At 46.1% G+C, this 25,494-nt stretch overlaps 7 protein-coding genes across 7 annotated transcripts; 3 read left to right on the top strand and 4 right to left on the bottom strand.

Annotated features, from left to right (window-relative positions):
* Nucleotides 1–1,103: 1,103 nt before the first annotated feature.
* GLAREA_07217 (geranylgeranyl pyrophosphate synthetase) lies at nucleotides 1,104–2,571 on the bottom strand (the record flags this gene model as incomplete). The annotated part of the gene is made up of 2 exons (XM_008081165.1): nucleotides 1,104–2,245; nucleotides 2,307–2,571. The coding sequence occupies 2 exons, from the start codon at nucleotides 2,569–2,571 to the stop codon at nucleotides 1,104–1,106; spliced, it is 1,407 nt and encodes a 468-aa protein (XP_008079356.1).
* Nucleotides 2,572–3,242: 671 nt separating this feature from the next.
* Nucleotides 3,243–10,476, top strand: GLAREA_07216 (P-loop containing nucleoside triphosphate hydrolase; the record flags this gene model as incomplete). Its single annotated transcript, XM_008081164.1, has 6 exons — nucleotides 3,243–4,701; nucleotides 4,778–6,034; nucleotides 6,147–6,278; nucleotides 6,388–6,724; nucleotides 6,783–8,473; nucleotides 8,525–10,476. 6 exons carry the CDS (start codon nucleotides 3,243–3,245, stop codon nucleotides 10,474–10,476), a joined length of 6,828 nt encoding a protein of 2,275 aa, XP_008079355.1.
* Nucleotides 10,477–12,968: 2,492 nt separating this feature from the next.
* Nucleotides 12,969–14,605, bottom strand: GLAREA_07215 (P-loop containing nucleoside triphosphate hydrolase; the record flags this gene model as incomplete). Its single annotated transcript, XM_008081163.1, has 2 exons — nucleotides 12,969–14,480; nucleotides 14,528–14,605. The coding sequence occupies 2 exons, from the start codon at nucleotides 14,603–14,605 to the stop codon at nucleotides 12,969–12,971; spliced, it is 1,590 nt and encodes a 529-aa protein (XP_008079354.1).
* Nucleotides 14,606–14,807: 202 nt separating this feature from the next.
* Nucleotides 14,808–15,593, top strand: GLAREA_07214 (uncharacterized protein; the record flags this gene model as incomplete). The annotated part of the gene is made up of 1 exon (XM_008081162.1): nucleotides 14,808–15,593. One exon carries the CDS (start codon nucleotides 14,808–14,810, stop codon nucleotides 15,591–15,593), a length of 786 nt encoding a protein of 261 aa, XP_008079353.1.
* A 342-nt stretch (nucleotides 15,594–15,935) lies between these two features.
* On the bottom strand, nucleotides 15,936–16,633 carry GLAREA_07213 (2Fe-2S ferredoxin-like protein; the record flags this gene model as incomplete). The annotated part of the gene is made up of 3 exons (XM_008081161.1): nucleotides 15,936–16,177; nucleotides 16,229–16,335; nucleotides 16,380–16,633. 3 exons carry the CDS (start codon nucleotides 16,631–16,633, stop codon nucleotides 15,936–15,938), a joined length of 603 nt encoding a protein of 200 aa, XP_008079352.1.
* Nucleotides 16,634–18,595: 1,962 nt separating this feature from the next.
* On the bottom strand, nucleotides 18,596–19,015 carry GLAREA_07212 (uncharacterized protein; the record flags this gene model as incomplete). The annotated part of the gene is made up of 1 exon (XM_008081160.1): nucleotides 18,596–19,015. The coding sequence occupies one exon, from the start codon at nucleotides 19,013–19,015 to the stop codon at nucleotides 18,596–18,598; it is 420 nt and encodes a 139-aa protein (XP_008079351.1).
* A 1,991-nt stretch (nucleotides 19,016–21,006) lies between these two features.
* On the top strand, nucleotides 21,007–24,968 carry GLAREA_07211 (Calcium ATPase, transmembrane M; the record flags this gene model as incomplete). Its single annotated transcript, XM_008081159.1, has 10 exons — nucleotides 21,007–21,280; nucleotides 21,327–21,866; nucleotides 21,913–22,183; nucleotides 22,231–22,471; nucleotides 22,519–22,925; nucleotides 22,972–23,320; nucleotides 23,367–23,574; nucleotides 23,619–24,345; nucleotides 24,416–24,703; nucleotides 24,938–24,968. The coding sequence occupies 10 exons, from the start codon at nucleotides 21,007–21,009 to the stop codon at nucleotides 24,966–24,968; spliced, it is 3,336 nt and encodes a 1,111-aa protein (XP_008079350.1).
* Nucleotides 24,969–25,494: the final 526 nt, after the last annotated feature.

Genomic DNA, 25,494 nt, shown 5'->3' with positions numbered 1-25,494 from the left:
ATTAGTGAGAATGAGATGCTGGAATTCGAGGATCAAGCTGAGTGTGAGGCATATAATGAGGAGTGTAGGGAGGAGGAGTGGCGGAGGGATAAGGAGAAGTGGAGAGAAGAGTATTGGGCTAGGCGACGTGATCCGTATTGCAAGAATGACTCGCATTATGATTGAACGTATTGTCACGTTTTTGGTTTTAGATGAGGACGGAGATAATAAGTTGATAATGTACTTGGCTGTGTATTAGAGATTGGAAGTTAATACGTCGCTATAAACAGATGTCTATTTATAGACATTTGTTAGTTTTGAGTTGTTTGATTACTAAAGAATAAATTGTTGTAATAGAGAAAACTTTAATAACAAATAAGTATTTCAATTTATAGAAATCTAACTTCTCTTTACATTATTAACTACTTCTATTCTAGCTAACTCTACATTAATAATAAGAAGGATTATGTCTTAACCTTTAAACACCGTAGTAAAATTCTAAAAGCAAAAGGATCATATACTCGATTTACACTTACTTACATTCCACCTTATACTTCCTTTCCTCAACCCCCAAAAACAAACAACAGAAAACAACCGTAAATCACACCCTCCTCGGCATCACAAAAAGAAACTTTCATTTTCCATGCCCACTTCCCGATAGAAGTCTACACCCTGTGTATTGCAAGTCCAACGAGACAGCTCCTGACAGGAAGGAGGGTAATTATAGATTGTAAGTAGACGCTTAACTTACTTAATTCTTCTATGTAAATATGCTACATTAATTCTTCTAGGTCAATATGCTATATTCTTTCTCTATCTAAGGAGAATATTCTCATTAGAGAGTTCACGAAGAAGCGTTAAAATATAGGTGTCTAAAAACTATCGCCGAATGCCCGGTGAGACCTGCAATGCACTGGTGGCTCGCTTATTTAAGTGACCCCTTTTTTGTTCGCTTAGGTGACATGAAGATTGACCCACGACACATCGAGAATGAATTTGATAGGTCCAATAAGGATTTATTATCAGGGAGATGAGAACCTTTGTATTTAGATTAAGGTGTTTTCTGTTTATGGTGTTCTCGTTACATCTGAGCTGTATGAAAGTACATTCACACTGCAACCACCCTAATACGTGCAAGTCCCACAATAACGACACTCATCACTACAGGCCGTGTAATCGGTTTGTCCATCATCCCAAACAAGTATTTCTTCCTTCACCCCCTCCACATCATCTTCCTTATTGTCCTTCAAAATAACTTCCGAGCTTCGAATCCATTGCTTCCTCACAACCTCAGAAAGCGCTTCCCCAGCATCACCCAACAACCTCCTCACCTCCAAATCTCCCCCTTCATTTCTAGACAGCTCAAACTTCTTCTCCTCCTTGCTCTTAGCAATAATAACATGCAGCAGCGCCGCAAGCTGAGCCAGAACACCATTTTGATTTCTCTCCCATTTAGCGACATCCTCCTTGACTTCCTGCACGACGATGTCTTCTGGCGAGAATTTTCCTTTTTCGTGGTATGCGGTGATGAAGTGATTGATTTGCGCAATCCACAGCCGTGGTATCTCTTCGCTGAGAAGATCTTGATTTTTCTTCCAGAGGCTTCGTGTCTTTAGGTCGAAGATGCGGTCTTGGCTCACTGGTTTGCCGGCATACTGGACATTGAGTTCGTCGTTGGCTGGAACTTGTGTCTTTGTATCATCTTCACCTTCGACTTCTGCTGTTTTGAAGCTTTCGGATAGGGTCTCAACTCCAGTTTGTGGACTTTTGATAGATGACTTAGAAGAGTTTGTTGTCTCGTTTTCTGGTGTGACGAGGTATCCATCAGCTTCAAATCGAACCAATAACTGCAGTCCACCAAAGTTGTAGCGCAGCAAACGCTGATGGGAAGTCGATTTCTTGATACTAGGATCCCAAGTAGTATACGCCTGAGGAAATGTATGTCCATAGCCCCGAACGCCTTGAATCAGCTCCGTCGGCGAGTTTTCCCGTCGGATCAAGAACAAAGTGTTATCAATCAATTCTACGATGATGCGAAACGACTTGTCCTGGTTACGAACGAAACGTAAGAGATTGCCAAGGGTGCTGCTGCATGCTACTATGTCGATGTTCTGAGCCAAATGAGGGTCGGAGTGGATTCCAGCAATAACGGTTGGCTCCATGGGATGTTGAGGATATTGAGCGGCATTGCGATCTCGGTAAAAGTCGCCTTGGTCTTCATGAAGCTGCTGCACTCCTGTGGAGGGAGTCCATCTGGGTGGAATACCTGGAGAATATCAGTCAACGGCCTTTATTGAGAACGTGAATCGAAAAAGGCAGAAGTTTACCTGGGATGACAGTTGTAGGCTTATCGTTTTTGGCTGTGCGTACCCAGTTGAAGGATGTCACAGCGACAGCATTTCGTATAACTGCTAATTCTCTGTGCTCTTCTGATGTTTTCTGAAGATCCGCAACCGAAATCCTTTCGAGAACGTTCCCAAAAGGCGGAGCTGGTGTTACTGTTACTTGGTCGTTTGCAATCGGGGGTCTTCTGATTCCAGTCCTCCAGCCCCCGCGTCTGTTGCCGTATCCTCTCACGGGTACAAAACTCATGATGATTATACTTCAGTCTTCGTGAAAATAAGTCTCAAGTGGTACTGCTTTTTGTTGATAGTTTTTACCTCAATCTGAGATGTCAAGATCAATAATTATGAGATAAAGCTGGCCTGCTCAAGGCAGAATTATTGGCGTGTTTCGAATAAGGCTGCTCGAAACTTGTACGATTAGCATTGGTGCAGTTTGATGGAAACTTCCTTTTTTCGGCGGGCTGCAGAATGCATGGAATGCGGTGGAAAGCAAATGTTGGCGATGGTCGCACAACGTAGCCTTGTCCTATCTTGATACCCAAACCAACATCTTTTCCATCTGATGAATTGTGTCACTCCTTGCAATCAATGCTCTTTTGATATTCTGTTTTTAATGCATGAAGACAAGTACAAAGTCATTTTGCTATCATCTTTCGGTAGTTTCCTGGTGGTAGTATCCTGCTGAATTTTGGGAATCTCAACATCAGGCTGCCGCTGCGGATGCTTGCAGGCTGAAAGGTTCGAAATATCACTCTTTGTTTGCATCTCATTCGTTCTGGGGGTATTAGAAGGTTGAAGAGAGTTTTCTCGCTGATAAAAACCTTGAGTCTGAGATATTTCATCAATTTCAGCCGACACAATATTGAACAGGCTGATGGTGTCTCAAATAAATCTTGAACATTGCAAAACTTCACAGAAATGGCACCAAACGGCCAGGATAGCGGACGGACCAGAAGACTCGCCAAGGAACTTCAAAAATTTCTCAACGGCACCCGTAAGGTTCTAGGAATCGCAGATGCAAAGCTCTTCCTCGAAGCACTACTGCTAGAAGTCAACCCTAGACGATGTGTAGAAACTATTTTCTCAAGTAAGGCCAAGCTTGATCCTATCAGCGAGTCCGTTAGAGCAGACATTTCCCGAGACTTCATTCAGAATTATTCCCTCAGATTTGTTGAATACATCTCTGATCCAGGGGTCAGAGCACTCGCCGACGGAGCTTTTCTCAATGATTTGATTATGGCGATCATATATCCACCAACATTTTGGAACGCAGTAGTGCAAATTTGTCAGAATAACGGTCTATCAGAAAATAGTCTCCAGCAATTCTCATGGCTTTCATACAACCTCCTCTGCATTCCTCACGAAAAAGGAATCGACTACTCTGCAGACGTGCAGTCTATCATCAAGATCTTCACCACAGCAACCAACCACGAGACTCGTTCCAATGGATATAAAATCGAGAAGATCCTGCAGACTAAATTGTCTAAACAACCCAACAAGTCAGCATTTAGTCCTGGTGGAAGACATGACAACGATTTCGAAGACTTCCGGAAAATTCGCATTTATCCCACGACAGACGAGTTTCTGAGCACGAAACAACAATATTATCTCCAATCTAAGGAGGTGGAAGAGAAATCAGAAAGCGATCGTACGCTGGCGCATCTAGAGAACCAGTTCCGTCTTCTCCGCGAAGATATGTTGGGCGAATTGCGAACGGGCCTGCAGGTTGCTCTCGGCAAGAAGAAGGGTCGAAGCCTGGGTATTTCTCTCGGGAATCTTTCAATCGCTGGGCTCAATATGGATGGTGAACAACCCTGTCTCGCACTGCACTGCGGATTGGGACTCGAAAGGCTGACAAAGTTGGACATGACTGTCAGGAAAAAATTCCTGATGGACTCCAAGAACTTTCTCAAGCACGACTCTTTTGGAGCTCTTCTAGGGGAGAACGACATCCACAGCTTTGCGCATGTCAATCGAGATGTTGACTACCTATTACGGGATCCTCCCGTCGTACTTCTTCAGTTTCCTGAGGATGAATCTTTTAAAAGAGCTCTCATGGCTCTCAAGACGTTCCGGGACCTTCGTTTCACGCTAGTGAATACACCCGTCTTCGCTTACCAGCCCATTCTGGAATCTTTAAAGAAAAGAACTGAAGTTCCGATCGATCAGAACCTTCTATTTCTAGCAAATGGCGAAACTACCTTCCAGCCCCTGCCTGCCCAGAAGTTAATGGCCGAGAAGATTATGGCTGGCCGTAGGGATGACGGCAGTGTGAAAACCAGAATCGATGGGAAGAGAATTGAACTTGATGAAACCCAAGCCCAGTCAGTCATCAATGGTCTGATATGTCCACTCACCGTTATTCGGGGGCCCCCTGGTAAGTTGATCATATTTCTTCAACGTTGTTTACGATTTCGTATAATCAACAATTCTAACAACGATCAACCTATTAGGAACTGGAAAATCGTTTCTTGGCTCCTTCCTAGTGAAGTTAATCCTGAAGTACACAGACTTGAAGATCTTGGTGGTTAGCTTCAAAAATCATGCTCTCGACGACTTCTTGGAAGAGCTTCTTAATCTTGGTGTCAATCCCCAAGATATGGTCCGTCTCGGATCCAAAGCGAGGTCAACAGTAAGGACTGAGCCGTTGCTTCTCCATCACCAGAAAAACTCACGATCTTCCGAAACCTGGGGTATGATCAATGCTCTCGATCCCGAGGTTGATGAACTGAAGGAAGAATTGCAGCGAGCATTTCATGAGTTTGGGATCGGTACTCATTCGTTGTCTTGGAATGACATTCAGGATTACCTAGAGATGAATGAGGAAGACCGGCTGTATTACGACGCTCTGACGATTCCAGAAGAGAACGACGGATGGAATCGTGTTGCGAAGAAAAACAAAAGAGTCCGACACGATTATTTATACTTACGTTGGAAGTCGGGTGATGATGCTGGCATATTCGCGCAGATTGCAAAGCAAGCTTTTCCTTCGGTGTGGGCGATGCCAATGAACTCCAGGAGTGATCTGGTGAGAAAGTGGACCCGATCTCTTTTTGAGGAAAGGGTTGAATTGATACAAGACTTGTACAAAAGATACACCGAAGTCCAAGAAAAGTTGAATAGCCTTCGGCTTGAGGGCAAGATTGCGACTTTGCGGAACATGCGAGTTATCGGTTGCACTACTACCATTGCAGCTAAGCAAAACAAACTCATTCGTGGGGCAAACCCGGATATTGTCTTGGTAGAAGAAGCGGGAGAGATTTTAGAGAGTCATATCCTCACCGCACTAACACAGAGTGTGAAACAACTAATTTTGATAGGTGATGATAAGCAGCTTCGGCCCAGGATCAATAATTACGCACTATCTGTCGAGAAAAAAGCCGGTTATGACCTTAATAGATCGTTGTTTGAAAGACTGATACTGGGAGGACATGAGCACACAACACTACGCAAGCAACACCGAATGCATCCCGAGATTTCAGTGCTTATCCGTGAGCTCACGTATCCCGACCTCATTGATGGCCCGAACACAACCGATAGAGAGCGCCCGCGTGGGATACAGGGCCGAGTCGTGTTTGTTAATCACACGCATCCAGAGATTGAACCACCTGTTGATATCGTTGATCGACGCGATCCTGAGCGAACAAGCAGCAAGCAGAATGACTTCGAGGCAAAGATGGTGCTCAAATTGGTACGGTACCTTAGCCAACGTAAGTCGTTCTTTCCCAGAATACTTTGTTCCCCTCGTCACTTTCTTTGTGTTATGTGCAGATACTTTGAATCTCACCAGAGTTGCTGTTGAAATATGCTAAACTAAAACAGAAGGCTATGGGAGCGAGGAATTGGTCGTTCTCACGCCGTACTTGGGACAATTACGATTGTTACAAGAAGAGTTGAAACAAGAAAATGACCCATGGCTGAATGAGTTAGACTCATTTGAACTCCTTCAAGCCGGTCTGTTAACCCAGGCGGCTGCATCAGTGAACAAGAAACCGCTCAGACTCTCAACGATTGGTGGTCCTCCCAATTCTCTAATGTGACAATAGCTGATGTCAAACTACAGACAACTACCAAGGAGAAGAGAGCGACATTGTCATTGTGTCACTCACTCGGAGCAACGAGAAAGGCGAAATTGGTTTCATGGATGCTCCTGAGCGACTGAACGTCCTGCTTTCCAGAGCTCGATGTTGTCTCATCATGATTGGTAGTGAAGAGACATTTATGGCAAGCAAGAAGGGTGGCGCAATGTGGACTAAATTCCTCCAGTCGCTAAAGGCAAAAAAATGTCTTCACGATGGAGTGCCCGTGAGATGTGAAAAGCATCCGGAGAAGGAGTATCTTTTGAAGGAGCCAGCGGATTTTGATCGTTGTTGTCCCGACGGTGGTTGTTCGGAACCATGGTACGTGTTTGGGAATGACTATGAAATTTTGCTAGATATACTGCTAATCGTACCGAAGCGGTAAACCACTGAAGTGCGGGATACATAGTTGTGTAAAGCGATGTCATCGTGTCGAGAATCACTCCAAAGTGGAATGTACCCAGATTGTGGAAAGAACTTGCGACAAAGGGCATAAGGCTCGCTTTCCATGCAGCAAGGCAAACGATACATGTCGCAAATGTGTCCAGGCACAGAAAGAGCTTGAACGAAGAACACGGAGAGACTTTGAGCTGGAAAAGCATCGATTGGAAGATCTTGAACGAAGAACACGGAGAGATTTTGAGCTGGAAAAGCATCGATTGGAAGTCCAAGCGCGATATGCAGAGGAACTCAAGGCTATCCAGGATGAGACTGAGCATCATAAACGATTGAATAAGATTGCTGAAGAGGAGAAGCAGGCTAAGAGGAATCTGGATCAAAGTAAAGCTGACCTTGAGGCACTAAAAGAAGCTTCAGCGAGATCAAATGCGCTCAAAGCCGCTGAGAAGAAACGAGAGCTAGAAAGAGAGAAGCGAAAGGCTGAACAGCAAACAAAAACTCCTGCACGTGCACCATCCAAAGATCCCAACCAGCCATGGTCTCCTCCCGCAACGGCCAAAGAGGAGTGGGAGCTTCTTAAGCAAACGGATCTAGCCAGGAGTGGCCCAATGGATGAGTTAATGGAGATGATTGGACTAGAAGATGTGAAACAGGAGTTTCTTTCGATAAAATCCAGAGTTGACACTGCGGTTCGACAAGGAGTTTCTCTATCCAAAGAGAGGTTTGGATGTTCGCTTCTGGGCAATCCTGGAACGGGCAAAACCACTGTAGCTCGACTTTATGCAAAGTTTCTCACATCTGTTGGGGTAATTGCTGGAACAAAATTTGAGGAGACAACCGGATCGGCTCTTGCAAATAAGGGTGTGACTGGATGTCAAAAACTTCTCGATGATGTTCTAAACGAAGGCGGGGGAGTAATATTTATTGACGAAGCATACCAACTCACATCAGGAAACAGTTCAGGAGGCGGAGCAGTACTCGATTTTCTTCTGCCTGAGGTGGAGAACTTGACTGGAAAAATTGTTTTTGTTCTGGCTGGTTATGACAAGGAAATGGAAAGCTTCTTCTCTCACAACCCTGGACTTCCAAGTCGATTTCCGACCAACCTCAAATTTGCGGACTACACGGATGTTGAGCTACTTCAGATTCTGGAGCTGAAGATAAACTCAAGATATCGCGAAGCTATGAAGGTAGAAGGTGGACTCAAGGGTCTTTACTGCCGGGTCATTACCCGTCGAATCGGACGTGGACGTGGAAGACCCGGTTTTGGCAATGCTCGAGCTGTCGAGAACACCTTGGCAATCATCATTAAACGGCAAGCGGTGCGACTCAGAAAGGAAAGGTTAGCACTTGCACTTGGCAAGCCCCAACCGGATGATTTGCTCTTTACAAAGGAGGATGTGATTGGTCCTGAGCCCAGCGAAGCACTCAGGGCATCAGCCTCATGGAAGAAGCTGTCCAAGCTGATTGGTCTCAAGGCAGTAAAGGAAGCTGTCACTTCGCTTTGTGATTCTATTGTTGAGAACTACAAGCGAGAACTCGAGGAAAAACCACCGATCGAATACAACTTGAATCGTGTGTTCCTTGGAAATCCAGGAACAGGAAAGACGACTGTAGGAAAATTATATGCTGGTGTATTAGGTGATTTGGGTCTATTGTCCAAGGGTGATGGTAAGCCTCCCAAGCCAATTATTGACAGTATGTCTTACTAACTGCTGGTAGTGGTACTCAAAACACCATCTGATTTTGTTGGCAGCGCGCTTGGACATTCAGAACAGCAAACAAAGGGAATTCTAGCGGCAGCAGAGGGGAAGGTCCTCATCATCGACGAAGCATACGGGCTTTACGGTGGTGGCGGGGTAGCAGACCCATACAAGACTGCTGTAATTGACACCATCGTCGGCGAGGTCCAAAGCGTTCCTGGCGACGATCGATGCGTTCTTCTCCTCGGCTACAAAGATCAAATGGAGGAAATGTTTCAAAATGTTAACCCAGGTTTGAGCAGACGATTTCCTATGGCAAGCGCTTTTCAGTTCGACGACTTTGACGACAGCGAGCTCGGTCAGATTTTGGACCTTAAGCTGAAAGATCAATCATTTGAAATTACCGACCAAGCCAGAACTGTTGCCCTAGAAATGCTCAACAGAGCCCGAAACAGACCAAACTTTGGGAATGCAGGAGAAATTGACATCCTGCTGAACACTGCTAAAGCGCGGCACCAAACCCGAAGGACTCAAGGTTTGGCAAAATATGTTACCAAGTTCGAGGCTAAAGACTTTGACGAAGACTTTGATCGTGCGAATCGATCTGAGACAAATGTTAAGGAGCTTTTCCGTGGTACTGTCGGCCAGGAGGCTATAATGGCTTTACTCGAAGGGTATCAGCAAACAGTTCGGACGATGAAAAATCTAGATCTTGACGCGAAGGAGAACATACCATTTAATTTCCTTTTCCGTGGACCACCAGGTACTGGCAAAACGACGACAGCGCGAAAGATGGGCAAGGTCTTTTACGACATGGGATTTCTTGCTACCGCCGAGCTCATTGATGTTTCAGCCACTGATCTCATAGGTCAATATGTTGGTCAAACGGGTCCGAAAGTACAACAGCTTCTCGACAAGGCTCTTGGAAAGGTCCTCTTCGTTGATGAAGCGTACCGTCTGGGAGAAGGTCACTTTGCCAAAGAGGCCATGGATGAGTTAGTGGACTGCACGACAAAGACAAAGTATCATAAGAAGCTTGTCATCATACTTGCTGGATACGAAAAGGATATCAACAGTCTCATGTCGACGAATCCAGGCCTGACGTCGAGATTCCCGGAAGTCATCAATTTCAGAGGACTAACGCCAGTAGAGTGCTTTACCCTATTGACCTCCACGCTGAGTACACAGAAGAAAGTGTTACTGTCAAAAAAGGTTGACATGGACATTTCAGCTCTTGAGAACTCTAGCGAGAAGTTTCGGAACGACATGCTCATTCACTTCCAAATCCTTGCACAGCTTGATAATTGGGCTAGTGCTCGGGACGTGCAAACTCTCAGCAAATCAATCTTCAATCGTGCAATTCAAAACCCAGACGACATCAAACGCGGACAGATTCGAATTAGCGGTGACTTGATTCAATCTGAATGTTCTGCGCTGATCTCGGAAAGACAGTCTAGGGGTCAATCCAGCATGGGTAATATCCTTCCATCTGTTCCCCTTCGAGAATACCAGGTGCAGAACCCGAGGCCCCCAACAAAAACAACAACAAGAACAACTTCAACAATCACTAAGGAGTCGCAAACACAGCCGGAAGAGGAACAAATTGATAGCACTCCCACTCAAGAACTTGCCGTAACCGACAAACCAAAATATCCGACTCCACAACGGGATGCAGGAGTCAGCGACGCAATATGGGAGCAACTCCAACGCGACCAACAAGCCGAGCTGGAAAAAGAAGAAGAGTACAAAGCATTGATCAAAGCTCGCGACGATGCAACGGATGCAGAGAGAGACGAAATTGTAAAACGACTGCTGGAAGAAGAAGCACGGCGGAAGAAGGAAGCGGAAATGAAAGAAAAGCTGGCTCTAATGGGAAGATGTCCTGTGGGCTACGAGTGGATTAAACAAGCTGGTGGATATCGTTGTGCCGGGGGTTCGCATTTTTTGTCGAATGGACAGTTGGGAGTTTGATGGGGATTGTTTGGTGAGGGACTCCGATAGTTTATGGTTTTCATCTTAGTGAGCAACTTTGTTTTAATTAACTCCTTTTTGCATACTTTCATAGTTGCAAGGTCGATGCAAATAGACTTCAAGTTTGGATTTTGATGGCAAATGGAAAGCACAAGGTACGTCGGGTGGTTGAAGAAATATTGGGTTGTCTTGGGATTATGTACTTCAGGCTCGCTGAGAAATAAGTGGCAGTCGAAACACGTGATATCTTCCATTAAATTGACGAAATGTCGTATATTTAGTAGATTAACTTGGAACAATACGACATATTCCGTCAATTATTATGAGTAATCAAGGCTTTCAAACTCCATTTGAAGTCGATTTATTCAGTCTAAAAATTAGTGGGTAGGTAACCGACATTTGTTTTGTCTCCGCGAGCCAGGCACGTGTCTGAGTTTCAAAAGTGTGTATTTTGAAAATGAAAAGTCAATTAAAAAGTCCAATCTCTAGAGTTACGATCATAGCTAATGCTAGAACTATAAATGTGATCTATCTTGGATTGATATCTAACCTTGATTCCCACGACATAAATACGAATAAACAATAAGCCCACAGACAGCTACAGCCTTGTAAACGGATATTGTGTTGACCGGAGAATATGCTCCTATGCCTGCGTATACAAACTTAGCTCCCTAACACCCTATTTGCCACTTACACCTGTTTATATACCCTCGACAGCCCCTCAATACAAAGAACAGTCAGTCCGCCATTTCTCAAGCTAGTATAATGTGAAAATTTTGGGTCCACCGATTAAGCGAGAAATAGGGGCTCACGTTGAAACTCAACACCGCACCAAAGAAGCGTCTGAAAGTAAACGACAGTGCGATATGTAACAAAAGATGATTTACAATATAATACTAAGGAAGTGAGAAGGCAGCCAAGCAGCTGCATCTCGTAGCAGACACCATAAGCGAGAAACAGGGGGTCCTGTAATATAACTTGACCCTCTTAAAAAATTTGAAAGTAAACTAAACCTGCGAGATGCAACAAAAAATTAATCAAAACAATCATCACAGTATGTCCCGGTCTAAGAAAATGGTCAAGCGATATCCAAGACGTCGACTAATCGAGGAATAGAAGCGGCACCTGATACCGCGTCAACGACGTGTCTGAGAATAAACAAAAACACTACGAAATGCAACAAAAGATAGCCATAAACTTCAAGTTCCGAAGGAGAGTAACTCGAGGGCACCCATATAAAACTGTTCACCTCTAATATATGTCAATTCACTAAATCAATGAAATTGGACACAATGAAACGAGACCTTTGATCATCAAAACATTCTCCACCCATCCAGCCTCTGACCAAAGACACTATCAAAGGGAATCAATTCACCACTCAACTCATGCAGGAAACTAAACGGGCGACATGCAACAAACCAACCTCTCGTCCCTCATGATTCACCATTCATCTTCTTGAAAAAGGGCAGAAGGAAGAAAAAAGCATAGGTTGTATATCTTGTAAATTGAGGAAGTATGAAGTGACACAATCGAGGAAATATATTGTGTGCTACATTGTTGGTGTAATGCGCAACGAAAAGGCCAAAATTAACCCAGTCGTGAAGCAACTGCGACAACAAATCAGCCGTGTATTTTATATTGAGCATTGTTGAGGTTACTTTACCAAGACTAGTTGAAAAGAAGTGGGTGAGTAGACAGGCTCCGGAACGTCAGTAGGTTGTCGAGTTTCGAAGTTTACAAAGGGCTAAGAGCTGTTCCGTAGCAAACTACTACTTGGGCTGATTTTAAATCCTAAGCATCTCGAATCCGAGATCATGGTAATATTTGGCGGTCCCTAAAGCCTGCGCAGTTCCATCTATGATTTTCATGAAGTGACCGAGATCTCTTCACAGATATACTATTCATTTTTTGAATCAGAACAACTATTCTACAATCATCTCTCAATTTCAACAACACATCCATCTGCACTCGAAATCACGAAGCTAACCGCAAACCTCTCCTCCCCGACACCCCTTACCGGCGCCGTGCTCGCAAATCGAATAACCGAAAACTCCTGCAACAACCGAATAACCGTGTAACTCACTTCTGTAAGCGCAAAATCCTCTACAAGCCACGCAAAAACCAAAAGTCAGCATATTCACCAAACCCAGCGACATACAACAAAAACCCTCCTTATCCACTATCCACGGCCGAATTCCACATCCGACGTAAAATGGAGAGACATGAAACCATGAGCTCTAGCCTCTTGGTGATGGGAAGTTCAAAGGGGAAGGGTGGTTCGAGCAAACTCGATTCCACTTCTGAACTACGCGTAATAATGAAGGCGGCTTAATAGGTAAGATCTTTTGTATAATTCCATCCTAACAAAATCCACCTCTTATCCCCAAATACACATAAACCTATCAACCCCAACCCCAAACGCCGCGCTCGATGCATACATACTCAAATCCACTCTAGATACCCTCGCCCCAACATGCTTAACTTTTGACCTCCTACCTCTTCCCTCTCCCGGCCCCCCTTCCACCACCACCACCAGCACCCCCCATCATCCCACCCATCTGCTTCATCATAGCCGCCATATCCATCCCGCCCGGCATGCCCGGCATCCCCCCACCAGCGCCCCCACCGCCAAACATCTTCATCAACGACCCCATATCCGGCATCCCACCGCCTCCACCCCCAGCACCACCACCCATACTAGCCAACCTTTTCTGCATCGCGGCCATCTGCTGCTGTTTGTTAGCACCGCTCATCGCGCCCTGCGCTTTCTGCATATTCTTCATATTGCCGCCCATCTTCTTCGCCATGCCAGCCATCATCTTGTGTTGGGTGAGGAGGTCCTCAACTTCGCGGACGCTGGTTCCAGAGCCGCAGGCAATACGGGTCATGCGGGTTGGTTGCTCGATAAACATCTTGCCGTCGCTGTCGAGTTCTTTGGCGGTCATGGAGTCGCAGATGTATATCATGCGTTTGAGTTTGAGAGAACCTTCTTCGTCGTCCATGCCTTGCATCATGCCGCTCATGCCGGGGATCATACCGGCCATTTTGGAGAGGGGTCCCATTTTCATGATGTTGGATAGTTGGTCTCGAAGATCGCGGACGGTGAAGACTCCCTCGACGATGTGCTTCATGGTGTCTTTCTGGTCCAGCTTCAATGATTGCACGTGTTCTACTAATCCTTGCATATCACCCATACCAAGAAGTTTTGAAATGAACTGCTGAGGCGCGAACTTTTCCAAATCTAGCATATGTTCTCCAGTGCCGATAAAGACAATTGGTGTATGTGTCGCTGCAACGGCAGAAATGGCACCACCGCCACTAGCATGACCATCGGTCTTGGTAATAATGATAGCACCAAAATCAGCAGTCTCCTTGAAAGCTTTACTCTGCGCCTCGGCTTGTTGACCAATACTAGCATCAAGTACCATGATCGTCTGATCAGGCTTGACGGCATTCTGAATATCCACCATCTCCTGGAACAGCGCATCTTCCTGTCGATGTCGTCCAGAAGTATCCACAATAATGATATCGAATTTCTCCTTCTTGAATTTCTCCACACCCTCCCTCGCAACAACTGCAGGGTCAGTCTGAGTTAAAGATCCATAATACGGGATCTTGGCCTTCGTCGCATTCTGCTTCAACTGATCAAACGCTCCCGCACGGAAGGTATCCGCGCAAACCATACAAGCCTTGAATCCTCTCGACTGATAATGTCTCGCCAACTTCGTACACGTCGTAGTCTTTCCCGCTCCCTGCAGTCCAACGAACATGATAACATTCGGCTTTCCCTTTTTCGGTTTGAACGGTTCCGCATGGGGATCGACCAGTTTGACGAGTTCATCGTAGACGGTTTTCTGGATTAATCGTTTCTTGTTTACGCTTGGCGCGAGCTCTTTGAAATTTACAGACGACTTGATTGATTTCCGTAGGTTTCCGACGAGTTTGACGTTTACATCGGCTTCGAGAAGGGCGGAACAGATCTCCTTGATCATACCATCGAATGCCTACAATGTGTTAGCATCTTATTCCGTCGCATTCTATGTATTCTCACCTTTTCATCAAGGTTGCTAGACCTCGTGAGATCGCTGACAGCGGCATTTATGCGCCGTCCGAGGTCTTGAAGAACCATGATGTCGTTAAATCTGTATTGCTGTCGTTGAAGTCGTGAGGCTCAAATTCAGTGTGGGAGGGAAGAGGCGTCGTGCAGATGGCGGGGTTAGCTTGGACGCAATATTTACCCGACGTTTAACCTCCCCATACATTTTTTTTGCGACTGATAAGCTTCGATTGCAGGATCAGTCTAGAACATATACAACAACACAACACTCAAAATGGCCGGCGGATACTCAAAAAAGCGCAAGGTGGAAGATGGAATGAAGGGAAAAACCAAACGTCCGACTAAGAAATTTAAGAAACAAACCGATTACCACAGCAGCGACTCCGAAGACGAAGTATCACCATCAACACCACAAGCAGATTTCCAAGCCGTCAACCTGCAAGATTCCGACGACGAGGGCCTCGACAAAGAAGATCTCATCACGGGCGAAGTATCAGATCAAGATGACGAACCCATCGTCGAACAATTGGCCGAAGAGGAAATCACAGACGCCTCAAATTCCGATTCAGACTCCGCAGCATCAGATAACTCAAACCCGAATTTAACACGCAAACGCAAGCGCAACGACCCCGAAGCATTCGCGACTTCGATGTCGAAAATCCTCGGCGCGAAGCTCGCCACAAGCAAACGCGCCGATCCAGTCCTCTCACGCTCTCAGGCGGCCATTGAGACGAGCAAAGAAATCACAGATCAAGCGCTCGAGAAGAAAGCGAAGAACAAGATGAAAGACGACAAGCGGGCGGCGTTAGAGAAAGGGCGTGTGAAGGATGTATTAGGTGCGAGCACAGCGTTTGATGCCGCGAACGGGACGGCGGATCTAGGACAGTCGAGTGTACAGGAGGTTATGGAGATGGAGAAACGACTGAGGAAGACGGCGCAGAGGGGTGTGGTGAAGCTGTTTAATGCGGTGAGGGCTGCGCAGGTGAAGGGGGAGGAGGCGGCGAGGGAGGCGAGAGTGAAGGGGCGTTGTGGGGGTGGGGAGGAGGGAGGAGAAGGTTAATGAGATGAGTAAGAAGGGGTTTTTGGATTTGATTGCTGGGGGTGGGGGAGGGTTGAAGGCTGGGAGTGTGGAAGAGGCGTGATTGTTTGGAAGGTAATTGGGATGGAGTTGAGGAGTGTAAAATTGCTGTCCTAGGTATGGCAGCGCTGTTTTCCCGCATATTCGAGCGGTTTCTGGTAAAACCTAACGCCAGGAAATATTACATACATAGATATCAAGAGATACCCGCTTGAAACCTGGGCCTCTATCAAGCAATTCTTTCAAAATCCCGCCCATAAAAGACGCCTTGAATGCTTCATTATCCCACCCAATGCCTCGTAACCCTTCCATCTTTTCACCACCTTATTTCGAAGTAAAATTACTAGCCTGCATATTCCTCGTCGCATTCGGCAGTCTGACTCTCATCCCATTAAGCTCCTCCTTAACCTCACACTGACAGCCCAACCGCGACGTCTCCGTCAGCCCAAACGCCAGATCCAGCATATCATTCTCGTCATCCGACGCCTCGGGCAACTTCTCATACATCTCCTCGCTCTCGATGATAATATGGCAGGTTGAACAGGCACAGGAACCTTCGCATGCACCTGGAGCTTGTCAGTCTCGCCGAGGAAAAGGGAAGAGGGGGGTTAAGGTACCTTCCATTTCGATATCGTGTGTCTGCGCGACGGAGAGAAGGTTATCACCTGCTGCGGTAGCAATCTTATGTTCCATACCGTCCTTGTCGACGAACGTGATATAGATCCTATCTTCATCAGCCCTATCAACTCCATTGCGTTGCAAACCTACTCTTTCCCCGGCGCCGGCGGCTTGACATGCTCATGTTTCACGGCTTTCGTAGCAGAGAACCCTCGACTGCCTACTGGCACCACCGCGCGGCTCTGCCATGAATTCCTGAACGCACTCCTACCGCTCGAGGCCGATTGTGAGGTATGGATCGAGGACCGTGATGATATACTTCGAACCGCCGTTTGATTCGCTGACACTCGTCGTACTGCTGCTGGCACATTCCTAACCACCCTCATCGCTGAAGCACTGGGCATACTCGCGGCAAACATATCTCCAAATTCTTAGAAGTCGAGTCGAAGGTCGTGCAGGTAAGCTTGCCCGGAGATAAAGAAGAGGCGAATTTGCCGCACACAAGTTTCGAAGGGAATTCGTCTCTATTTACAACATCCAAACACCCATAACCACGCTGCCAACCAACAGTGGTGAGATTCAATTGCTGGTGTTGTCGGTGGTTGGTTGGGGACACAAGGCGCACGAATATGACCTGTATAGAAATTTTGGGTCAGTATCGGAGCTGACGAGGGAGATTCGGGGCGTGTGATTGGTCGGAGGGGTTGGACTGCAGATTTTTTGGGTTTGGTACTGCGGGTTGAGTTTTGTTGGATCCAATGTTCGTGTTGGATTTGAGGGATTGGATCAGTTCTTTCTGCAGTTGCTTTGTGGGTTGGTCATGGTCATATCTTCGAGGCTTGTTGCTGACGCAGTTCGTACTCGGCCGGTTGTACCACCTACTCTCGTGGGCGAGGAACACGACAGTGACAAACAACTTTTCAATTTACTATTTGTTAGCGATAGGGAGAGATGATCGAACTTGGAGCTAGCGTGGTTTGATCTACAAAATATTTTGCTTGGGCTCTGAAGTCATAATGACAACAAAGTACCTAGGTAGGTAGGGAATTCTCAGGAAGGACGAGTCGTACATCTAGACTCCCTATTAATTTGTTTCTAGCATATCAACGAACACTGCAGACTATCCATTGACCTTCTTCTTCCGATTCGGATACACCGATGCAATATTTACAACCAAGTTCCCATATGCAGTTCCTTTGGACGTTCCCTAGACGGTCCTATTTTGAATATCCTAAACCATCCCAGTCGTCTCATTAACAACTACATCACCTCTTCCCAAATCCTTACTTCTGCCTCCATTTATCCAACCCTGTTTAAATTGATTCACCTCTTCAACGCGAGTGTTGGAGATGTTCCCTTGACCCAGATGTACCACATATTGCTGCTCCCAGACCAAGCTTCCCACCATGTTGGCCATATGTCAAGACTCTAGAAAATCGAACAAGCCCATGTGTGCTCACTCTCTAGGATTCATTTCTCCAGCCTCCACGGTCGAAGTCCCTTCTCAAGACCTTTTTCCTAGAGCTATGTCTTGAAGAGCATGGGCTCTATCATCTAGTAAGCACTATCAGGAGAGCAGAGCCTTGTTCCCATATACACCGCGATTGACGAGTGTTAACCCTCATGCAAAGATGACGTGGACCAAAAATATTCAAAATTTGACAAAAATCTGGCCCTTCATGAGAAAGATGACTGTGGTAGGTTTTGTCGCAACTTCTAGGTTCAGCGATTGTCGCGAGCCTCAGTACCAGATCGCCGTTTATGCGCATGGCGTGAGGAAATAAACTTCGCATGTGGAGGTCATGAAGCGTCCTGATGTCGAAGTAATACATAGAATTGAAATTCAGGCGATACCGAAGAGATGACAATATCGAGTAGATAGCGTAACTTCGAACAGGATGGATGTCATTTGCAGCTATGCAAGAATTGGCATTCTACAGCTTTAAAAAAGTTTATCGGAGTAGACCTACACATCTTGAGCAGCAGCTGATGCCATGAATGATGAACCAGGGTTTGTAGTTGGATGTCAGATCAGCATCCAGTTGCTCTCGTGCTACGTTCTGATTGATCCACAAACACTTGATTGAACGATACTGATATGTTATGGGATGAGCAGCGAGTACTACTCGCTGATTTCTAGTGAAGAACATCGACTAAATACTCGTACGGATAACGAGACTCGACGAACAGTGGTCATGAGAGTAGTTTGGGTTCTCAGCCTGCCATGATCGTCCACATTCGTCGTATGCGAAGAGAACCCCATGGTCCACTGGCTGCCTCTCGATGCAGCTTATACCACAACCTCTTTTGCAAACCGCAGCGGATCCTGATACCGACAGAGCCAATAACATATTGATGGCCCAAACCTAATTCGTCTTTTCCCCGTCTTTCAAATCACAATCATTCTCTCGACCTCTCTTACCACACTCAGAAATCCAAATAAGTGCCACAAGACCACCATCCAGTAAGGAACACACCACGGGTAGTGGCCAAAAAGGCCTCGTATCTGATCTGCGCGCGTTGACAATAGCGACCGACGCTCCAAGGCCAATCTGGAGCAGAACCGTAATGAACAACAGAACGAATAAGATACCCTGGCGTACTTGTTCGTTGGGAGGGCCAGCTGAAAAGAAGCCGTATCGGTCGGGTATGGAGATTGTGTGTTTTTGATACCGGTAACCTCGTTCGGCGAGGGCGAGGAAAGGTGAATCAAGCGATACCACAGGTGGTTCGTCGTCTTTGGTACTAGGGGCAGTATGTTTGCTCTTCGAGATACCGGAAGACATTTTGTCGAATGTGACAGGGGGACGGGATTATACAATTGGAAAATATGTGAGGAAATTTTATAAGTGAGTCGCGAAACTTTGTGTAAAGAGAAGTTGAAATTAAGAGGAACTGATATTATTAGCTCATCACGTGGGTTACTAGAAACAGTCTAGCCGCGAAATCTTTTTCAGCGTAGCTTGTTTGGATCTAAGTTAGACGGCGCTTGTACTAATAGATGAGCCTGGTATGGGTGCACTCAACTTTGAGAAATATTCAAGAATAATTTAGAAATAATATGTATTGAACGACAAGGAGGAATGCACGTGCAGAATACGTGCACCAGCACTGCATGGGTATTGTCCGTGCGCTTCAATCCCTCAATTTTGTGCAGAAAGCTCAGACTTGCCAACGACCAAAGCTCTAAACATGTTTGAGCTTCCCGAGCGCCGCAAGGACAAGAGTCGACGACACGCATTTCAGTCTTTCAAATCTTAGAGCAGCTTCAGACCGTCTATTGACACGTTTAAGTGAGATCTTCCAAATCATGGGAACTTATATCGAGAACGGATTCTGGTGTACCAAAAATTTGGATTCCTTTCACTCCGATATTTGCATCAAGATTTTTACTCACCATGCGCGTTCGTCCCAATGCACCAACGTAGCCAGGACTTCATAGGGACGCTTTCTATCAAGATGGGTCATAGAAGAACAATTCTTCCAGCCGTTATTCTGTTACGTTAGAGCAACCTATCCAGCTATTGATCGCAAATGAGCGTTGGAAGCGGCAAGTAGAAATTAGTAAGTTGCCCGACATCATCATTTATTACCTCTGATACACCTGCTTTTTCAGCTACCATTCCCATATATTCCATATCAAACATATGAGGGATTTCTATCACCGACATGTCAAACGTATATAACGGTATAAAAGCTAAATCTGGATAGATCCGGGCAACAACCGTATTTGCTCTAGCTTGGCGAAATGCGCGATTTTACCACACCGCAGAAACGCTGACAACCATATTTTGATAGCCGCCAGTAAACGGACTGCTGCGGTAGCCAATATCAACGTCAATATTATGAAATTGTTTCCGTCTCCCCCACAATAACCATGGCAGGCTCAGCCAGTACATTCAGTCTGCGGACCGTGTTCTGCGAGAGGAACGTGGTCTTGAATGCAACAAGCATTGTAATATGCGCCGTCAACATCTGCCACAAGCGAGACCAGCCACACGTCCACTAACCTCCTTTTTCATTTTCTTGATTTGACGTCGCAATGTCTTGCTCTAAGTACGGTCGGAGGGCCTTTTCTACTGCTTACTGGGGAAGTTTTCTACCGAAAGTTAAGTGACTGCCTTTTACTTGCTATGTTTCAATACCGCTTTGCGATTGGATTTACGCACAAAAACTGGTTGAAAGAACAACTAGGAAGCTCGAGCTGAGCTACCCCAACCCTCAATGTCACATTAACGCACGGATTGTCCCAGAGAACTGATGTTTAATTTGCAAGTGCAATTTTACCTATGGTTTCCCTGCTTCTCCACAGACTCGCCTTTATCAATACTCGCTTAAGCGCTAGACAACCCCTTGCCCGATTGCATAGCCTCCATCACATATTCAGGTACGAAGTTTATGTGAGGGATTTCTTCATAACTTCGCTCCAGTAGGTAATGATTACGATCGATCTCCTAACATATGCATTGCCTTGGACTGGCAGGACCACTAGTTTTTTAATGGCGATGGTGACTTTGGCCGCGGTTCGGTGACTGGTTGATGATAGCCTTTCAAGGAACAGAAGGTTTTGTATAAGACCTTCGATCCAACGTTGCATCTCATCGCATCCTGCTTCTTACTCGAGATCTCGAATACGCCGTTCTGAAGAGATACCTGCTGTTCTGTGGGCCTTTTTACTGGTCGTACAAAGTTCAGTCAAATCCTTTACACACTTGAGCCGCCATATCTTGTTACACCTTCTCCTCTCAATTTTACTGCGAAATTTTTATATTCCACCATGGTTGAATTTGCGGGTGAGAAGCAGCCGCGTTCGCGAATACAATGGACGGATGTCGATCTTGAAGCAGCTGGCGACCGGCCTCAAGCCACGCCTGATCCTCTTCAACGTACGAATTCGAACATCTCAATTCACAGCATGCACAGCAGAAGAGGTTCAATAGATCCAGCAAGCGCACTTCCGATTCAATACAGGACCATCTCTTTTCAAATTGACGAATCGAAAGAGAAAGATGTTGCTGAAGCCAAGAAGGCAAAGGATTCTGCAGCTAAAGGTCACTTCTCCCACAGTCATTTGGGTCTCATATTAACAGGCTGCAGAACTCGGAAACTTGGATTGGCACATAATATCCACGAACGAAATATATACACGACTTTCGAGTTCTTCAAACCAAGGGCTGTCGTCAGAACAAGCTAAGCGACGTCTCACAGAGTATGGCAAGAACACACCTTCACCACCACCAACCCATCGATTCAAACAAATATTTGGCTATTTCTTCAGAGGGTTTGGATCTATCTTACTAGTTGGATCCATCTTGGTCTTTGTATCATGGAAACCTCTTGGGGACCCCCCAGCGGTTGCAAATCTCGCATTGGCCATTGTTCTTCTAGCCGTCTTCTTCATTCAAGCTGCCTTTAACGCCTGGCAAGATTGGTCTTCATCCAGGGTCATGGCTTCAATCTCAACTATGCTTCCAGATGACTGTTTGATGCTCAGAGATGGCACACAAGTTACCGTTATCGCGAGCGACATCGTGCCGGGCGACATTCTCTTCATCAAGTCTGGCAACAAGCTTCCGGCAGATGTTCGTTTTGTGGAAGTTTCGTCAGACGCCAAATTTGACAGATCAATCCTCACTGGTCAGCTCACTCCATTTCGGTTTTATTCATCACTAATTCTCTCTAGGCGAATCGTTTCCTCTCCCAGGTACAGTAGAAAGCTCTGATGAGAATTATCTTGAAACAAAATGTATTGGTATGCAAGGTACACATTGTATTTCTGGGTCGGCAGTCGGTGTCGTGGTATCTACTGGAGATTCAACCGTGTTTGGTAGAATCGCCAAGTTAACTAACGCTCCCAAAACTGGCATGACGCCTCTTGAGAAGGAAGTTGTGAACTTTGTTTTTATCATTTGTTCTATCATGTTCAGCATGATATTAATAGTCATTATTGTCTGGTAAGCTGTATTTTAGACCTTTTCAGGCTCAACTCTAATTGTTACAGGGCCGCATATCTTCGGAAATTCCATCCAGGCTGGATTAATGTACCTCTACTGATTGTCGATTGTGTTTCAGTCGCTATCGCATTCATTCCTGAAGGTCTGCCAATCGCTTTGACTGCATCGTTAACGATCACTGCAAATATTATGCGCAAGAATAAAATCCTTTGCAAGTCACTCAAAACCGTCGAGACTCTCGGGTCCGTCAGTGTCATTTGCTCTGATAAAACGGGAACACTGACCAAAGTACGTCTGAATACCTCGTCTTATGCCACACTTACTAAATTGTTTAGAACAAAATGTGTGTCACCGAATGTTCAATCGGTCTGCAGAATATGGATCCTCAAGCTACTCGAGATGAAATGATGCAACGCCGTAATGAAGGGAAAGGCTTCAACGCGGTTGATCAATTGCGCCTCATCGCTGGCTTGTGTAACTCGGGAGAGTTTGATGCATCGACATATAAATTACCTCTCCACGAAAGAAAGATCAATGGTGACGCCACAGATCAAGCGGTTCTAAGATTTTCTGAATCTCTGGGTCCAGTCACAGAACTTCGTCAAATGTGGAAGAAAACATTCGAGTTGGCTTTTAACAGCAAGAACAAATACATGATCCGAACGTTGGAGTTGGCAGAAGAGAAAGGACTGGAGGTGGCTTTGCACACTACTGAAGCTGCAACCTTTCGGGCAATTGATACGTAAGTTCTCGAACATCCCGTCTAAGATTTCTTACTGACTTTATAGCCTTCTGACGATCAAAGGAGCACCCGATGTTCTTATCACTCGTTGTACAAAATTTATCACGCCAGACGGAGATGCTAAACCACTTGATGAGAACACGCTCAGAGAAATAGAGAACATCAAGGATAAATGGTCCTCCGAAGGAAAGCGTGTCATTCTTTTGGCAAGAAAGACCATTTGCCGAGAAGAGATGCGAGAATCTCCGACATCCGCTCGCTACGAGGACGAAGTCATGCATCATGCTAGATCTGGTCTCACCTTTGTCGGTATCGTTGGTATTGTTGATCCTCCCAGAGATGAGATTCCCTCTGTGGTGAAGATTTTGAGAAGAGCTGGAATTAGGATTTTCATGGTACGTACCTAACATACTATTAAAAATGCGATCTAACAAAATTCAGGTCACTGGAGACTTTGCGCTCACTGCACAAGCCATCGCCGCAGAATGTGGGATCGTTACAAATCCTCCCCATATGGTCAAAAACATCTCAGCTCTCTCTAGAGACTACGCAGTACCAACATCCGAGTCGGGAAATGAGAAAGAAACCTCAGAAATCGACCACGAAACACAAACATCAATTGTCATCAGCGGACCAGAAATGATCACCCGTAAGTCTTCTACTCGCAAAATGCAACACGGCTAACACATCCAGTAAACGAAAACCAATGGGACCAACTCTGCACCTACACCGAAATAGTCTTCGCCCGCACCACCCCCGAACAAAAGCTCCGCATCGTCCGCGAATTCCAATCCCGCTCCGAAATCGTCGGCATGACCGGCGACGGCGTAAACGACGCTCCCTCCCTCAAAGCAGCAGACATCGGCATCGCCCTCGGCAGCGGTTCCGACATCGCCATCGAAGCCGCTGACATGGTCCTCCTCGAGTCCTTCTCCGCCATCGTCGAAGCCGTGCAATACGGTCGTGTGGTGTTTGATAACCTGAAGAAGACGATCGCGTATCTCCTCCCCGCCGGCTCGTTCTCGGAGTTCTGGCCTGTGATGACGAATGTGATTTTTGGGATTCCGCAGGTGCTGTCGAGTTTTTTGATGATTATTATTTGCTGTTTTACGGATTGTGCTGCTGCTACTGTTCTTGCCTACGAAACCCCCGAAGCAGACGTCCTGCTTCGTCGGCCCCGACGCCCAGGCACGGATCGTCTCGTGTCCTGGCAGCTCATCCTGCAATCCTACGGCTTCATCGGGGTGCTGGAAACGGTTTCTTCGTTCGCGATGGCGTTCTGGTATCTCCAGCGGAATGGGCTGCCGTTCGGGATGTTCTGGTTCAAATACGGCGAGTTACCCGAGGGCGTGGATCAGGATTTCGTGAATCAGAAGTTGGTCGAGGCTAGTAGTGTTTATTTCGTCAATCTCGTTGTCATGTAAGTCTCTCTCCCTCCCCTCTCCCTCCCTCCTTCCTTTCCCCATACCATTTTACTAATGCATTTTCAGGCAATATTTCACCCTCCTAACCCTCCGCACCCGCCGCCTCTCATTGTTTTCCCACCCACCCATCTTCAACAAAGCCACGCAAAACCTGTATATCTTCCCCGCGATCCTGTTCTCCCTCGCCATGGCGTTTTTCTGGCTGTATATCCCGAAATTGCAGAGCACCCTAGGCACAAGCAGTGTGGGTGTTGAGTACTGGTTTTTGCCGGTTGCTTTTGGGATGGGGATTCTTTTGCTGGATGAGGGGAGGAAATATTTTGTGAGGAGGGGATGGGGGGAGAGGTGGGCTTGGTAGGTGGGTTGGAAGACTGGGGGAGGGGCGCGGAATTAATTTTACGCTTTGATGTTGATGTTGCAAGATAAAATATATTTTGTAGCTCCTTCTTTATCAATCCGCTTGTAGCCGTTAGAAACTTAGCTTCACAAACATCCTTCCTACTAAATCCACATAACTACACTCCACATCACTTTACCCACTCCTTCTCTCTTCCACCCTCATCTAGCACTCTTCCATGACTAATCCAGGAGCCTGCAGTATTTGAATTTTGAACGCTGAAGGAAGGTGGGAAAAAACAAGGCGCGTAGTCAATAACCGGGCGCGCGGGAATGAGCGACAGATGCCTGCCTTGCATTGTGTGGGATTCTCGTCCTTACATTCGTCGCACAACGATCGGAGGCGTGGAATCTGGTGATGGTGGGGAAAAGAGGTGTTGGGGAGTTAGTCGCGATAAATGCTTTTTGGACTGTGGGATTCGTGGGGATGAATGAGTGGAATGAGGGTGGGAGTTGTGTGTATTTTTTAGCTGTAAGGGGAGACTTGGGTAATCGGTTGGGTAAAAGATTAGCCGTCAAAATTTATCAAATCCTCTTAAAAGCCCAGCATGAACTTTACAACCTCATCTACATACAGCCACGAGCTGAAAGCATTGATTGTAGCTTGGTCAGCACGACTGGTTGATAAGGACATTTTGATGTGACGGATTAGATGGGTCTGAATTCCGACGGTTCAATTCAGCGCAGCAGCTAGAGATTCTACGGTTGTAGTGTTAAACGATTCTACAGTATTGGTTTGTTGAATGTGA

Source organism: Glarea lozoyensis (genome assembly GCF_000409485.1).
Source record: "Glarea lozoyensis ATCC 20868 chromosome Unknown GLAREA14, whole genome shotgun sequence".
Lineage (NCBI taxonomy): Eukaryota > Fungi > Ascomycota > Leotiomycetes > Helotiales > Helotiaceae > Glarea > Glarea lozoyensis.
The sequence above is the reverse complement of the archived record's forward strand: the minus strand, read 5'-3'. Positions and strand labels throughout refer to the sequence as shown.